The sequence below is a fragment of the Leptosomus discolor genome, chromosome 13 (assembly GCF_034619465.1).
Source record: "Leptosomus discolor isolate bLepDis1 chromosome 13, bLepDis1.hap2, whole genome shotgun sequence".
NCBI lineage: Eukaryota > Metazoa > Chordata > Aves > Leptosomiformes > Leptosomidae > Leptosomus > Leptosomus discolor.
The window spans coordinates 22,235,850-22,253,753 of NC_141403.1; the positions used below are offsets into that span (position 1 = coordinate 22,235,850).

Genomic DNA, 17,904 nt, shown 5'->3' on the forward strand with positions numbered 1-17,904 from the left:
CTTCTGCTTCCCCCGCGGTTTGAAGCACAACAGGAACAAACAGGCCTGGTACATCTGTACCCGGGTTGTGGCCCAACGGGAGAGGTACCAGAACTCCAAGATCTAGCAAGTTCTGGACCTGTGCAACTGGTGGAAAGTACCAGAACATTACATCATCCAACTTGGGCCAAAATGGAAAAGTACCTGACAGAAGTCAATTATTTGTACCCTGTAAATAGCGACCCCGAATGAGACCCTTTGAGCTCTCCTGGATTGCAATGGGCTGTGACCAGCACTGCCCCTGAGCTGGGACACCTCTCAGGTACTGCTGACAGCGGGTCAGGGGCGAGAAATCGCCCTTCTCAAGACCCAACCATGACCTGTTGAGGAATGCCCATGCATTATGAATATTTACTCCGAAACTCAAAAAGGGAAATACATGTTTATCTGTCTGTGTGTGTTTGTGGCACACACATACACATACTTTACTTTAGGATGCTTCGTAATAAGTTAGCGTGAATCTTGTCATTCTCAAATCTGTAACTAAGTCGCTCTTTTACTCATAACACATTCTACTAAATTACCTTGTTAAACCTTAAATCTGTTAATGATTAGGAAATGTTAAAATTCAACCTTTTGATCTACTTCACACCACTAATAAACTTTAAATTGTTGCTAAATCATAACCCTGTGAAAATATTCCATCTGTGACAAACTGGCGTAGTCAACTGGGATTCCATAACAAGTTATTCAAATGATTTAAAACATTCATCTGCGACAGTTATTCTCAGATTTACTACTCCTACACATCGCCCATTTGAGCTGAGTATATGTTTTAGGCTAGCTGGAAACAGTATTGATACTGTTCAGAAGTAACACAAATTCCAAGAAGAAAGCAGACCTTTCTGACAGCAAATGTGTTGAGATATTCCAAGCTGCCAAGAGATATGACTCCAAAATTTACGATCTGAACGACAGTACTTATCTCTTCCCCGACGAGATCATCTCTAAGACAGAGAGCAGATTACAGTCTTCATTTTTTTAGTGATACACTCGAGAACTTTTAGGAAACCATGATCTTATACAACAAAAGCACTACTTCAGTTTGTCAGATATGGCCGTAAACCATTCAGAGCAGCCACCAGAGTCTCCGTGCCTTAGCTCAACCAAGACCTCACAGCTTTGTCCCATACGCAAGCTGGAATACACGATCTAATTTGAGCTGCTGCCCTCAACATCTGAGTGACACTCACTCAGCACAACTGTTTACAGCATAGGTCAGATTTCCATTGTATTTCATAGCTTACACAACCAGGACACCTAGCAAAATTGTCAAGTCCCATCTTATTGCAAGCAGCGTAATGTATGATGGCTTTAAAAAAAAAAAATCCTACTTTGAGGATCAAATGTCATCATAAGAATTTTTCTAGTGCTCCTAATAAGGAAGAAGAAGCTTGAAGACACACACACATGTCCTACCAGCTCAAAACTCATTGAGTAAATAAAATACTAGTAATTTTAAAACCTTTCTTTTGCAAGTAAAACTATGTTAATACAAGATCAGTTGTTTTGTTTTCTTTAATTAAAACCTAACAAGCCTTACCATTGATTCAGGACAATACTCAGGTGCTCGCTGCAGTAAGTGCTTCAAACGGGAATCGCTCTTAGAAGACAGAATCTGTCAGAAACAAAACACACCTTAAAACATACAGAATGTAACTACACATTGAATCCTTTTTTGCATTGATTTCACTGGGTTCAGTTCCACTGCTATCTACCCTTTGACAACTTTGGCTAACAGTTAACATATACACAACGCAAAGTTAAGGTTTTCTTTTACGTGTCTACAGTCTTTCAAGTATGTTGCACTTCTTATGAAGAAGTAATTTTTATATTTAGAAGTGAATGAGAATTTCCTCCTCAAACACTTCAATCAAAAAGTTTCTATTGAATAGGCACCATGAAAAACATAGAGGATTTCTGCCCCACATATCAAAATACTATCTGACTCTAATTAACCTTCTGCTATATGTTACGTGACCTCAGGCAACCGAAGTTCCAAAAAAACCCTGAAACAAGTCATTTTTGTGGAACAGAGATGAACAAATCCTAGACTAGTCAAAGGGCCCATCAAAACTAACAAGGGAATGAATACTACCCACGGTGCAGCATGGTCAAGTTAAGCACCCCCTAAGCAAACTGAACATCCAGAAGTTCAACAGACTGGACGGGATCCAACTGAGGATGTTGAGAAGCTGGCCACCGCCACTGCAAGGCAGCTTTGCGACCATTTTTGAAAGACCACGGTGACTGGATGAGGTTCATGATGATTAGAAAAAAGACAAATATCACATCACCAGAAAGGCGAGAAGGATAATCTGGGGAATTACAAGCTGTTCAGCCTCAGCTCACCCTGCAGGAAGACTGTGGGACAAATCCTCGCAGAAGCCACGTCAGGGCACACAAAGGACAAGAAGGTGACTGGAAACAGTCAGCACAGGCAGACCCAGGCAAGTTTAGCCTGACAGCTTTCCGTAACAAAAGGAATGGTTTAGTAAAAGAGCGGAGAACAGTGTATGTCATCTACCTCCACTGTAAAAAGGTTTTTGCATAGTCTCCCACTGTATTTTTAGAGCCAGACTGGTGAAACATGGATGGAATGGGTGGAGTACAAAGCGGGCGACAAACTGCCTGGGCAGTAGGGCTCGAAGATTAGCAGTCAGCAGCGCAGCGTCTAAGCGCCAGCCACTCAGAAGTGGTATAATACAGGAATCAAACCAACACTGTAAATGGCTTGACTGGCGAGCCGGACAACAGGACTGAAAAAATCCCCAGCAGGTACGCAGATGAGCCTAGACTGGGAGCCGTCACCAGTACACTGGCGGGCGGAGCTGCCACCCAGATGGGTTTCAACAGCTTTCAGCAATGGGCTGACAGGAAACTGGAGCAGTTCAACAAAGGCAAACACAGAATCTTGCAGCTGAACTGGAAGAACCCCATGCAACAGCACAGGCTGGCGCTCCCTGGCTAGAAACCAGCTTGGCCAAGAAGGGTGTTGGGTCCTGGCGGCCAACAAGGCGAACACGGGCCAGCAGAGCACCGATGCAGCACCGGGAGCCGACAGCCTCCTGCGCTTCATCCCAACAGCACGGCCAGCAGGCTAAAGGAAGGTGGCTGGTCTCCTCCATTAGGTGCTGCTGAGGCCATGTCTGTAACACCAAAGCCAGCTTGTGCCACCCCTGTGCGGGGAACATTTCTGATGAACTGCAGAGCCCAGCCACAGGCCACAAAAGGTGCTGGACTTGACGACGTACCAAGACAGGCCAAGGTAAAAGAATCCGTTGAAACTGAGGAAGGGTTAAGAGGGAACGGGGGGGAATCTAAAGTCTTGTCTTCCAGTACCTGAAGAGGGATCACAGAAAAGACAAGTCAGACTGTTCTCAGAGTCGCACTGCGCAAGGATCAGCCGCAAAAGGAACAAGTTACAGCAAGAGAAGTTCTGACTGGATGCAAAGGAAAATAAAAAAAATCTTCACCGTGAGAGGAGTTAAGTGCCAGAACAGATCCCCCAGAAAGGCTGTGCAAAGCCCATCCCTGAGCATACTCAAAACTTGACTAAGAAGATCCTGATCAACCTGAAGCTAGCACCTCTCAGAGCCGGAGGTCAGACAAAATGACTCTTCCAACTTACATTATTTTGCACGGCTATACTTGGGAACAAATCTTACCTTATCGACCTTCATATACAACTCTGAATGATGTAAATTTATCTCCCCCCCATGTGTCTTTCAGTCCATTTTGTAGTGTTGCTCATCTCATTTCCTTACGACAGTAGCGGTATTTTCACAGTTTATTACAAGATGTCTTTACCTCGTCCATCTTTTTTGGTGTTGTTTTGTGTCCATTTTTAAAGTTTCATGGAAGCGTTAACGTAAGTTGAGCTCTCAGCACATTTTGAATTGTTTTCTGGTCCCCCATTAACAATGTTTTTAGTTCTTGTTCCTTTAGCAGTCCAATTAAACACTTATAAATTAAAACAAGAAACCAGACAACAAAAGGGATGGAAAAGAACCTATTAATGTGGGATATGAAACTGGAAATTACAGGAATAACTGAAACATGGATGCATTTCAAATCTTTCAGAAGGAGAAATACACTGCAGCTCTATTCCAAATTTGCAACATGATAAACTCACAGAAAGAAAAACAAGAGAACAATAGTACTGATTTTAGAAACAAGAAAATAACTGCAGTAGGATTTCAGGTCTTTCGGGGTCATAGAATAATAAAATAATTCAGGTTGGAAGGGATCTTGGAAGATAATTTATTTCAACCTCCTGCTCAAAGAAGGGTCAACTGTAAGGCCAGACCACGTTGCTCAGGGTTTTTTCCAGTCAGGTCATGAAAACCTCTGAGAATGCAGAACACACAGCCTCTTCGTTTTCATGGTGGAAAAGTTCCTCCTTATAATGAGCTGAACTCTCTCGTTTCAATTTAGGACTGCTCCCTCTTGTCCTCCCACTGTGTACCCCGGTGAAGAGCCTGGCTCTGTCTTCTGAGCCATCTTATCACAGGTACCAGAAGGCTGCTCTGAGGTGTTCCTTCTTCCCCAGGCTAAAGGCAGCTCTCTCAGCCTCTCCAGCTCTCTGATCACTCTGGTGACTCTCTCCTAACGCGTTCCAGTTAGCTGATGGCTTTCTTGAATTGGGGGACAAAACTGGACACAGTATTCTAGACGTGGTCAGCAAGTGCTGACTAAATGGGAGAATAATTTCTCTAGACCCACTGGCTCTGCTTCTGGACACCTTCTTTATTGTTGGGGCACGCTGCTGGCTCACGTTCAGCTTGCTGTCTGTATACCAGTACCCCTCTGTCCTTTTTCAGCAAACCTGCTCCCTAGCAAATCCGTCTCCAACTCGTATTGTTGTGAGCAATTCTTTCTTCCCAGGTGCAGGACTTTGCATTTCTTCTTGTTGAATTTCATAAAGTTCCTGTTGGCCAATTCCTTCCATCTGTGCAAGTCCCCTTGTCCTCTTCCATCCCACAAGTCCCCATTAAGATTATCGACTCCTCCTTCTAGCTTGGAATTGCCTGAAAACTCAATGGAAGTGGAATCTGTTGCCTTTTCCAGGTCTTTAATAAAGAAGTTAAGCAGGACAGGCCCCAGGACAGACCCCTTTGGTATTCCACTTCTTATCCTGCAGGCAGGGAAGAACCCGCTAACCTCTATCTCTGAGTCTGATTATCCAACTAATTTTTTTATTCATCTAGATGTCCATCCATCAAAACCATATTATCCTAAAATGGATAGAAAAATATTGAGGGAGGCAGTGTTGAAAGTCTCGCTAAAGTCAGCACAAACAACATTCACCCCTTTCCCCTCATCCAGAAATCCAGCCTTATTATGAAAGGCAATCGGGTTCGTCAGGCATGATTTTTTTACCCCTCGCATGTTCAGAAATGTGTTCCAAGGACTCTGTCCATGATTTTCCCAGGGATTTAAGAGAAGATGACTGCTCTGTAGTTTGCTGGATTGGGAACTGTCCTTTGGGGTTTCTCTTTTGGCTGTGTTTTTGTGTTTTGTTTTTTTTTTTTTTTTTCCTGAAGATGTTTTGTTTGCCCTTCTGCAGTCAGGGGACACCCCCCCCCAGGTTCCACAACCTCTCAAAGATGATAGAGAGTAACCTTGCAGTGACACCAGCCAACTCTCTCAGCACCCTCAGATGCAGTCTATCTCGTCCCACGGACTTCTATGGGTCAAATATTCTCAGTTAATTCCTGACTCAACCATCACCCACCACTGGCAGTACTCCTCCTCGAACCCTGTCTCTATGCACAGAAGACTGAGAGACTTTGTTAACAAAGACTCAGGAAAGAAGGCATTGAGCGCCCCTGCCTTATTTGTGTTTGCTGACACTCAATCACGTGCTGCATTCAGCAAGTCACACATTTTTCCTTCTTCAGCCTTTATCTACTGCCATAGCATGTCTTGTTGCCCTTGACATGCTCTGCAAGTCTCGACTCCAGCTGAGCTTTGTCTTTCCCGATATAACCTTGCGTGCCTGGGTAAATTTTATAAATTCCTTTTTAAAACCCTTCCCTGCTTCCGCCTTCTCTACACTGCCTTTCTGCATTGAAGCTTGTTCATGACTTCTCTGTTTAGCCAAGCCAGCCTCTTGAAACACTAACATGTCTTCCTGAGGACTGGGATGGATTGTTCTTATGCTTGGAGGAGGATCTGGATAGAAATCTCTGGAGTGGTACAAAGATGAATGCTGTCAGGAACCTTATCATTATGAAACTTCCCAGCAATAAACTTGGAGAAAAAATGTCAATTAAAGAAAGACAGGCCGACTTATTCCTTGCTACAGTATCTGACAGACTTAATCCAAGTAATCACGGAAAGGAGGTGAAACCGAGCTTGGAATAATACTTACTAAGAATGCAAAATAATTGGACGTTTGAATCACGTTAGTTGGCACACAAATCTGTAACCTAAGTTTTCTTTTTCAAAGGGCTCACTTAAAGTAGCTGAATTACTAGTTAGCAGAATTCCTTACTCTTAATCAAGCCTTTTTCCTTAACTGGCAGGATCAAGGAGATCACCACTGGGTCTCCCGTGCCCTTCACCCTAGCCCCTGGGCTGTAGTCACCTTTTACCCATGCAAAGGCTCCCTCAGTAGTATCACTGGTGTCCACGTAGATGAGCAGCCAATGGGTAACAGTCTGAGGGTCAAAAAACCCATGCAATTTCTGCAACATCCTAGATCTGAGCCCCTAAAACCCAAACCACCTTAGGCAGCAACTCTCATCTGCAGATGAGCGCTTCCACCCCCTGCAGAAGGGAGTCTTTCTCCTGGTGGCACTGTTTACAACCTGTTGATTAGGCCATTCTATGGTTCAAACTACCAAGTCTAGGAGGAAAAATTTTTTTTTTTAAATTATTAAATAAATTATCTTGTCAGGATGGTACAGTCTTGTGGTATAAATAAGGCAACAAGCACACGGCAGATATTGAAGAAAAGGTGTCCGGAAAGACAGAGAAAGGCAAATCATTCATCCAACTCTTCCCTTACAGTCACCCCCCGCGTATGTAAACTTCATCCTACAAATTTTACATTTAAGACAAGGGAGTAAGTATCCAATAATACATTCCAAAATGGATTCCACAGAGAAAAAGCATTTGAATTGTGCTGCACAAAATTCTTACGTTACAGAACACAAAAATCAGGAGAAAAATAGCAGACAGCCCCTTCAGCCAGTTTGTTGGCCTGTACTAAAGGATCATTCAGAAAATGATGCTACCAGCCTGATGTGAGGTAACTAAGCTCCTTACAGAACAATTGGAAGGGCACCTGTCTTGCTTTGGACTTGTTCTACACCTCTCGCCTCAAAGACTCTGAATACGCTGATTATCTGAGACAGATCATCCAGATGAAGCAAGATCAGAACATCTTAAAAAACCCACAGAAAATTCTACACAAAAATGAGAACTGGTTGTAACGGGTCTGCGCGGCAAGGTTTTGGTAGCGGGGGGGGTTACAGGGGTGGCTTCTGTACGAAGCTGCTAGAAGTCTCCCCTATGTCAGATGCAGCCCATGCCAGCCGGCTTCAAGACGGACCCGCCGCTGGCCAAGGCCGAGCCCATCAGCGACAGCGTTTTTCACCTCTGTGATAACGTATGTAAGAGAGTGAAAAAGTTGTTGCGCAGCAGGAATTGCAGCGAGTGAGAGGAGCGAGAATATGGGAGAGAAACACCCTGCAGGCACGCAGGTCGGTGCAGAAGGAGGGGCAGGAGATGCCCCAGGCGCCGGAGCAGCGATTCCCCTGCGGCCTGTGGTGAAGACCATGGTGAGGCAGGCTGTGCCCCTGCAGCCCATGGGCGGTGGAGCAGATGACTGCCTACACCCCGTGGAGGGCCCCCACGCCGGAGTAGGTGGGTGCCTGAAGGAAGCTGTGACCCCATGGGAAGCCTGCACCGGAGCAGGCTCCTGGCAGGAACTGTGGCCCGTGGGAAGAGAGCAGCCCACGCTGGAGCAGGTTTGCTGCTGGTGACCCCATGGGGGGGCTCACGCTGGAGCAGTTCATGGAGAACTGAACCCGTGGGAAGCACTCACGTTGGAGAAGTCATGGAGGACTGTCTGCCGTGAGGGGGACCCCACATTGGAGCAGGGGAAATGTGTGAGGAGTCCTCCCCCTGAGGAGGAAGGAGCGGCAGAAAACAACAGTGTGATGAACTGACCCCAACCTCCATTCCCTGTTTTCCCCCTGTGCTGCTGGGGGAGGAGGGAGGAAAATCGGGATCAAAGTTACGCCCAGGAAAGGAGGGAGGGGTGGGGGGAAGGTGTTTTAAGATTTAGTTTTATTTCTCATTACTCCTCTCTGAGTTAATTGGTAATAAATTACATTTTCCTTCAGTTGAGTCTGTTTTGCCCGTGACAGTAAATGCCGAGTGATCTCCCTGTCCTTATCTCAACCCCACAAGCCTGTTGTTATTTTTTTTTCCTCTCCTCTCTCCTGTCCAGTTAAGGAGGGGGAGTGATAGAGCGGCTTTGGTGGGCACCTGGCATTTTGGCCAGGGTCAACCCACCACACTGGTATAACAGAAATGGGATGAAATTTGACAGTCAAAAGCGCAAGGCCTTTCATGAAGAGCTAATGGGAATTCACATGATAAACTGGGAACTTCAAACCGAAGGAACAGAAGAAAGAATTGGACAGATTAGTCCTCTCTCGTTCTCTCAATGTAGCTACTAAACCCGTCAATTAAATTCGTTTATACACAGGAATGGATATCTTTCTCTTACTTATACACAAGTCTTAACACAGATTTTAAGACTTAGCGCTATACTTTTGTTTATGATACCCTGCACATTTTTTCTTACCTGTATTCAAAGAGACAAACTTATGCTGGAAGGGCTGCAAGAATAATTATAAGCACTGATAGAACATCTTATGCAAAGAGGCTGTAAGGCTTTTCCTTGTTTGCCCTAGCAATAGGAAAGCTGAAAGGGGATTTGGCTGAATTCTAGAAATCTATCAGGGAGGGAGAAGTGCAGTTTAAAACTAAAAGTTTTGTTAGTACAATCACAGATAAATATAAACTTAATCATAACCAGGTTTAGTACTTGAATAGCCCCAAAGCGGGTAATGAAGACAAGAAAAGGGGGCAGGTATGATCTAAGGACACAATTTTAATATAAGAATTGTACGTATGTACGCTTTACTGATGTAAAATGTTTCTGTATATAAATTTATATAAACACACACACACAAAGTGTGTATATCCAAAGGTATAAACCTAAACATAAGCTGTGGAAAAATATTTTCCAAGCTTGAACTTAGCACAAACGCCTCTTTGTTATTACCTTAAGAACAGAGTAAGCAAGCAGATTTTTGCTGGATTCACAAAGCCATATATCATAGTGAGTATCTCCGATGCTTAGCCAAGAAACAAGACCCAGCACAAAGAAAGAACAGCACCAACATCATCATCTTCATTTTACATTCCCAAAAACTTGGAAACACACAAGATCCAGAAACTGTGTAAAATACCTTCGCCCCTCCCATTTCCTAACATGCTTATCACTTCTTGACCAAATCCTGACCTCAGATTTGTATCTCCTGTTTCTCCTCAACTTCAGCAGAACGTGTTTTCCACTATGAAGGGAAAGAGGACTATGGTCTTAAAGCTTTACATTCTCGCTGAAACAACCACAATATTACATCTCACGATTCACACATAGTATTCATACAGAAAACCATTTGCTTACAGCCCTCATCTTGCTATATCGTTGTCTAGAGGCATGACTTCGAGAGATAAACTGAAATCAAAACAGGCTTACCTGTTCACAGACATCACGGCACATTAAGTTGTCCTTTGCGTGGTAACAACAAGACAAGCCTATGGAAAAGCAGGGGGAGGGAAAAAGATATTTAAAAGACTTGAAGCACTTCGCTATCACTGCTGCACAGCAGCCCCCACTCAATGGCCTGTCAGGATGATTCGTCTGGTCCACAGACGACCATGTCTCACAGGATTACTCCTGAACACTCACTGCCACCAAAAGGAGATCTCGCTCCCCTTCCTTTGCCTTCTAGCACACTTCTGCTGCTTAACCGGCACGGGCTTGGCACCTGCCAAATTCCTTCGGGAGGCAATTCAATTTATTAACCCAAGGGAAATAAAAGAAAACGGAATAGATTAGAATAATAAAAAGTGAATAAAACCCCACCAAAACACTAGACACTATAGGCCTTTGTAATGGACTAGCTCACAGAATCTGCAAAGTGCAAGAATCAGTTTGGACCAGATGGAAAAGGGAATCGGAGCAGGACCCGCTTTTCAGAGGTGAACACAGCTGCTCATTGAACTCCGGCTTCTTACAGCCCTGGAACGAAACTGTAAGCTGTTTCACCAGTGATGGATGATCAAGAGTGGTTTTGCCCGACTAGACAGAGGTCATAGAGCAAACACAGATACGAACACGTCAACAGGAAAACAAACGAGAAAGGAAGCACTGAGAAGTCATGAAACGCCAAGGTTTAAAGTTGCATTTTTAACATTATACTTTGCGGTGCTTTGTTGCCCCTGCCATCCAAATATTTCTTTCATCCAGAGTTAAGCTTGGCCAATCTAAAATGAAATGCACAACTTCTTGATATTCACTTTCATTCTCACTGCCCAGTGTTTGGAACAGTGTACCAGAAAACAGGCAGAAATTTCCTTCAAAGCTTTGACTTCCACACACATCTGCACAGACGGGATCATTTAACGATCACAGATTTCTGCTCAGCCATATCTGAACTACATATCACACCGACACAACATAAAAGCAATGCTATATATGACAGATACCACACATATCAAGTTGTATTTCACGATACCTAGTTACTAAATAGATTTTGACCGAATCAATCAGAAGGATCTTAAGTCACGAATTCCTTGATAATTTCACAGCTTACAAGTGTTTTCATCTGAAAGCTTATAGCTGTTACAAGAAGACATCCAATTTAAAAAATCAAAAGAATCCACCACCACCAAACTCCAAATTCTCCAATATTGAAAAGGCATTAAAAAAGAAAATAAAATTTTAGCTTGAAAATGTCAAGGAACTGGGGGAAGAAAAGAAAAAAACCAAATCACTGAAAAGGTTGTCTGAAATAGTGACAATTTAAAATAGCTACTACTACTTAATGCAGACATCTATCATTCCTGAAGAGGAAAAAAAAGAAACCAAAGTAGGAATTGCAACCTGCGCATGTTTTCATTAATAATTAGAAACAACAGAGCAAAGTGCATGTAATAAATGAGGACAGCACCAAAATCCTGCTTACGACACGATGAAATGAAAGAATGACACTGTAAAATTGACTTTAATGTTTTTTGCCTATTTTCACCATCGCAGAAAATGACTGAGAGGTGACACAGATGGCTTAAAAATCTTTCTGATTTGAGGGCTACACATGGGATCTTGCAGGTGCTCCTGCAGGATATTCAGGAAGTCGATCCATGCCAAGAATCAACTTCACCATTAGCAGGCTCCACTGCGTTCAAACTTCAGGGGTTTTTTCACTTAACTGAAAAGCTTTGCTTTACACTTTCTTAGTCTTGTTCTAAAGCCATGGTATTAGAAATAGACAACAACAACAAAAAACATTAACTTTTCAGAACAGGCAGTTTTTCCTAAGGTAAGAGTTGCACTTACTTTCAGAAACATTTCTAAATTTCAGTGCCTATGCCAGCAGACCGCAAGCACATTCACACAGTGCTGGAGAAAACGATCAGATTCACAATGAAAAGATACCCAACAAAGGAACTGTCGTAGGTAAAGAAATCCATTCAGATGTACTTGAACATAGGCTTTACTTACAAACAGAAATACTGGCTACTCAGTCACGTTTTTGTTGTTTTGTTTCACTGCAAGTCCCAGAAATTTTTCATTATATATATTTTTATTGAGAGTAACCGCTACATTTGAAAGACCCAAGAATTCAGAGCTGTCAACCCATAAAGAGAATTCACATTAGCTTAGGTGACAGCATGTTTAACTGTGTATGTCACTATGATTTGAGTTCATGAGTATCCTGGGCAACATTTCGGCTCTGCCTGGGGACAGCTGAGGAGCTCACAGAGAGCTTACAGGTCAGGGACAGGTGACACCACAGTGGGGGTCTGCTACAGGCCGCCCCGCCAGGAGGACTGAGGGGATGAGGCCCTCTATAGACAGACAGGAGCAGCCTCGTGTTCACAAGCCCTGGTCCTCATGGGGGACTTCGACCACCCCAGTATCTGTTGGAGGGACAACAAAGCAAGGGCACAAGCAATCCAGCAGGTTTACTTCCTTCTCCAAGTGACAGAGGAGCCAACGAGGAGAGGTGCTATGCTGGACCTTGTTCTCACCAACAAGGAGTGGCTGGTGGGGAATGTGAAGATCAGGAGCAGCCTTGGCTGCAGTGACCACGAGATTGTGGAGTTCAAGCTCCTTTGGGCTGTGAGAAGGGCACACAGCAACCTCACTAGACATCTCTTTCACTCAGTCCCTTACTTTCTCATTCCCACTCTAACTTTACTAAAAAATTTCCAGGTTTCATTTCAAAATTTTATTCACGTCCAACTATGAAATATCTACACCTCACTCTTTGATGAGATCTGCTATCTCAGCAATACGAGTAGGTTTATCAAGGGAAAGCTGGAGAGTATCTGGTGTTTCTTTCCACTAGCTTTTTACTGCCGCCTTCATAAAACTGTGCCTCACTAGTGATCAGAACTACAGAATAACAAAATGCCCATAAATGCCTCAGTGATTGCAGTCTTCTGCTTTAATGTATTACGTATTTTGTATTTTCCATTCCCATGACAGCATTACCAATGTGGCCTATTTATTAAAAGCTATTTGCTAATGTCTGTGCTTGTGCTGTCTTCTTTTTTCACTACACCTTTTTTTTGGTCCTGTCAAGAAGTGACCTGCTATCACAACTTTAACACAGGAAACTATTTTACCACCATGCTTTTCTCTAGTAAACATCTTGCCTTCACTTTTTAAACAATAGTTTGTTCAATACCATTCTTCTTATTGAAAACGTTACCACCACCGCAAGGAGTACGGGCCCTGGAATATGAGGGCTGTTCTGCCATTTCATGGGGCAATCCAGAAGTCGGGTTTTACCCATCTGGAGCAAGACGCCCAGTCTTCCCCAGTTCAAACCACAGTCTTGGCAACCTATCTATCTCCAGCAGAACAGCCAAAGACACAAGCCCCAGCCCCGAGACCTGTGACCCGGTGGGGTAAAAGAAGCGGCCTGTCCCCATCCCACTGCCCGGCGGGATGTGGGAAAGCGGCCGCCCCCCGCCCCCCTCCCCCGGCTACCGAATCAAGCCTCCCTCTCCGCCGGCCGGTCTCCGCGCCGCGGTGGCAGGCGGCTGCCTTCCACCGGGAGGCGGGGGGGAGGCCGGACACCGGGACAGCGGCAGCGGGAAGACGACCGACGCCAGGAAGGCGACGCTGCCCCTTCCCGGCAGCGCCCCGCGGGCACCCGGGGAGCTGACCCCGGCCCTCACCTCCCGCGGCCCCGCACCCCTCGGCCTCCCATTCCCGCGGGGCAGGTGCCGCCGGCAGCGGGTGCCGGCGTGCCGTCCCTCCTCAGCCCCGGCGCCAGGCAGCCCGCCCCCAGCCGCGGCCGGGCAGGAGCGACCCGCGGTGCCGCGCCGCGCCGCGCCCCATCCCTGCGGGCGACGCCACCGCCCCACGGCTTCGGGCACCGCACGGGCGGCCTCGCCCCTGCGCCATGTTGTTGAAGAGGGACCCGCGGAGCCGCCTCCCCCCACCCCGCGACTCGCTACTCACCGGCCGCCCCAGGGCAGAGCAGCGGAGCCGCCGCCAGGCAGAGCAGGGCCCAGGGCCACCAAGCGGCCCTCGCCGCCATGGCCCGCTCGCCAGCCCGCCGCGCGGCTCCGCCTCGCGACCCCCGCCCGCCAGACCGACGGGCTCTGACGCCGGCAGCGCCCCCTCCCCCCGCGCCCGCTCCCAGTCCCCCCATTGGCTGCCCGCTCCCAGCCCCGCCAGGCCCCGCCCCCTCCGCGGACATTCCGGCGGGCGAGAGCTGCCGCCGCGGGGAGCGGCGTCCCGCGCCGCCGGCCGCCCCGCCCCTCGCCCCGCCCCTCGCCCCGCCCCGCGTCGGCACCCGCAGCCCGCCCGCCTGCGCCCGTCCTCCCCGGCCCGCCGAGCCGCCAGGGCGCGCCTGGAGGGAGGGGGCGGGCGGGCACGGCTTACAGGAGGGGGGAAACGGCGTTTAGGAGGAGATTTTGGTGGAGGAGGTAGAGACCCCCCACGTTGGATTAACTCGTTATAGTATTTGCCTTATTAATAGATTTCTACCCGGTGACCGCGTGGGAGAACGGAACCGAACAGCACAACGTACGCCGTAGCGGGACCGGTGCCTGAGGCTGGGGGACGTGACCCCCCATGCAGCGAGGAGGAGGCCGTCGCGGCTGCGACGCGTGGATTCACCTCCGCTTGCTCCGGAGCGCTCGGGCAGGCGTTAACGCGGTGCGAGCCCGCGGTGGTGCCCGTCCGGGCTGAGGGTGACGAGGTGACGGGCAGGGCTGCCGTCGGCCTGCCCAGGGACAGCCTGCCTTCCCGGGCCCGTCACTGGTGGTCGTGATGCCCGTGATGGGCTTCAGTTTGGGAAGGGAACCCGGGACGTTTTGCTGAGCTGCTGCCGCTTTTGCTCTTCTTTAACCTTTGGTCCAGGTCGTGATGGTGGTGGTGGGATCCCTGTGTCCGCACCTCAGGCCGGGTTGTGATGGTGGTGGTGGGATCCCTGTGTCTGCACCTCAGGCTCGTCATGGCCAGACGCTCCTGTCCCTGGCAGCAGAAAGGCAATCAAGCCTGGGGAGGCTCAGGGAAAGAGTCTGTAACTGAAGAAACCTCTGCACAGTAGGGCCACCGCTGCAGTGTCTTTTCCCTGTAGAGATCAAATTCTCCCATTCTTTTAGAATCCAAGAGAAATTTAAGTGTATGTTATCCAATGAAGTCAAAGCAAACTGAAGTTACTGCTCACTTCATAGCTGGTGGCTATTCTGCCTGCAAGTCTGGCCATTCCAAGGTGAATGTCTGGAGGAAGGAAGACTGCCCCTTGGTTCAGGAGGATTGGGTCAGAGATCTCTTAGCCGGACTGGACACTCACAAATCCATGGGCCCCAACGGGATACATCTGCAAGTTCAGAAGGAGCTGGCAGATGTTATTGCTAAGCTGCTCTCCATCATCTTTGACAGGTCATGGAGGACAGGAGGTGCTTGAGGACTGGAGGAAAGTCAACGTCACTATAGTCTCCAAAAAGGGCAAGAAGGAGGATCCTGGAAACTGCAGACCAGTCAGCCTCCCCTCCATCCCCAGAAAGGTGATGGAACAGCTCATCCTGGCTGTTATCTCTAAACAGGTGGAGGAGAAGAGGATTATCAGGAGTAGTCAGCATGGATTCACCCAGGGGAAATCATGCCTGACCAACCCGATAGCCTTTATGATGGCATGACTGCTGGGTGGATGAGGGAAAGCCGTGGATGTTGTCCACCTCGACTTTAGCAAAGCTTTTGACAATGTCTCCCATCACATCCTCATCGGTGAGCTTAGGAAGTGTGGGACAGATGAGTGGACAGTGAGGTGGATTGAGAACTGGCTGAAGGACAGAGCTCAGAGGGTTGTGATCAGTGGTGCTGAGTCTGGTTGGAGGCCTGTGACTAGCGGTGTTCCCCAGGGGTCAGTGCTGGGTCTGGTCTTACTCAACATATTCATTAATGACCTGGATGAAGGGACAGAGTGCACCCCCAGCCAGTTTGCTGAGGACACACAACTGGGAGGAGTGGCTGACACGCCAGAAGGCCGTGCTGCCGTTCAGCGAGACCTGGGCAGGCTGGAGAGCTGGGCAGAGGAACCTCATGAGGTTCAATGAGGGCAAGTGCAGGGTCCTGCACTTGGGGAGGAATAACCCCACGCACCAGTACAGGCTGGGGGTTGGCCTGCTGGAGAGCAGCTCTGCGGAGAAGGACCTGGGAGTGGTGGTAGACAACAAGTTGACCATGAGCCAGAGATGTGCCCTTGTGGCCAAGAAGGCCAACGGCATCCTGGGGTGCATGGAGAAGAGTGTGGCCAGCAGGTCGAGGGAGGTTCTCCTCCCCCTCTACTCTGCCCTGGTGAGGCCACATCTGGAGTGCTGCGTCCAGTGCTGGGCCCCCCAGCTCAAGAGGGACAGGGAACTGCTGGAGAGAGTCCAGCAGGGGGCTGTGAAGATGATGAGGGGGCTGGAGCATCTCTCCTAGAGGAAAGGCTGAGAGACCTGGGACTCTTTAGCCTGGAGAAGAGAAGGCTGAGGGGGGACCTTCTCAACACTTAGAAAATATCTAAAGGGTGGGTGTCAAGAGGATGGGGCCAGGCTCTTCTCAGTGGAGCCCAGTGACAGGACAAGGGGCAACGGGCACAAACTGGAGCACAGGAAGTTCTGCCTCAACATGAGGAAAAACTTCTTTCCTTGGAGGGTGGCAGAGCACTGTAACAGGCTGCCCAGGGAGGTGGTGGAGTCTCCTTCCCTGGAGACAGTCAAAACCTGCCTGGATGTGATCCTGTGAAATCTGCTCCAAGTGACCCTGTTCAGCAGGGGGGTTGGACTAGATGATCTCCAGAGGTCCCTTCCAACCCTGACCATGCTGTGATTCTGTGAATGGATCAACTTGTGACAGCTCCAGGCTTCTTGGATGAGCACTTTAGCATCCCATTATCAAATAGTAATAGTACAATAGCAATGGCAAAAAAACCAGGAAAACTTTTAAGAACTTGTAAAAAACTTTTCTATCTGCCTGTACACCAGTCCAGAGGAATGAAATTGTGCTGCTTCTTCATGGAGCGCAGCCATAGGAAATGACAGTACATTTGGTTGTATCTTAATTTGAAGTCTACAAAATTAAAGTTGTTGCTGTAATTGTGAATTCAAGAAACTGAAAAGTGACAAATGTAACCTCATTATTTAAAAAACAACGTTTCACACCAGGACAGAAATAATGCTTATATGTAAGTGGGCTTATGTGTCCATTAAATAGGTGGCCTTTTTCCCCAAAACCCAAGGCTAACTTTTATTTATTTTCTATCTGCATGCTATCTCGGGACTTAAAATTCATGCTGAGCCCAGGTGGTGGCAGCAGACCCGAAAGCAGAGTCAGCCAGAGGGCCAAATCTGCAGGCGGGTTTGATTTCTCTGGAAATACAAGGGGCCTGAACCGATTAGATGCATATTTTTTCCCCACTTCCGCTAAATGGTTTAATTTGGTTTGATTTTTGGACGAGGGTCAGCGGCTGTGTGGTCTGCTTCCCTGAACGCCGCTGATGCGCGAAGGCGTCAGCAGCAGTAACTTATCCTGTGAGCCCACGGGCAGAGAAAAAAGTTGCTGGTGGGCCTGGTGGTGTAAGGGCTCTGCGTGGCCACCCCAGGTCACCTCTCCCCGTCCAGAGGAAATAACTGAGGCCACTGAAAGTCTTTCCTTCACTTTAAAGCAGCAAACTGAACTTTGAAATAATAGAAACTTTCAAAAGGACAGAAGAATTGTTAACCTGATTCTTCTAGAAAGCAGACAAAATTGTGTTCCTTGGGAGCTGGGATGTTGAATCTCCAGAGCACTGTTTTCCAGTTAAACCACGGATATCAGTCTTTTTGAAACAGAACCCGTTTGAAATTAATTCCTACCCCATGTTTAACAATAAGAAGTGGAATTTTGGGACTTGAAATAATTAAATGCCTCAGTGTAAAGCAGGTTGCTATAAATATACTGCCAGCATACTTTTAAAGCCTGGTGATAAGATACAAACTCTTCTGCAAATGTGTCTTGTTTTTTGCTGCTTCTGTCAACTGCCAAGGGAAAAGAAATACTCAATTCTA

At 47.3% G+C, this 17,904-nt stretch overlaps 1 protein-coding gene across 1 annotated transcript in view; it reads right to left on the bottom strand.

Moving 5' to 3' along the window:
- Positions 1-13,904, bottom strand: part of RECK (reversion inducing cysteine rich protein with kazal motifs) — a 66,769-nt gene extending 52,865 nt beyond the window's left edge. Inside the window, exons 1-3 of the mRNA XM_086472480.1 lie at positions 13,826-13,904; positions 9,824-9,882; positions 1,583-1,657 (exon numbers count right to left, since the gene is read on the bottom strand). Coding sequence (XP_086328606.1) covers positions 1,583-1,657; positions 9,824-9,882; positions 13,826-13,904 — 213 coding nt within the window. The remainder of the gene's footprint in view (positions 1-1,582; positions 1,658-9,823; positions 9,883-13,825) is intronic.
- Between the last annotated feature and the right edge of the window lie 4,000 nt (positions 13,905-17,904).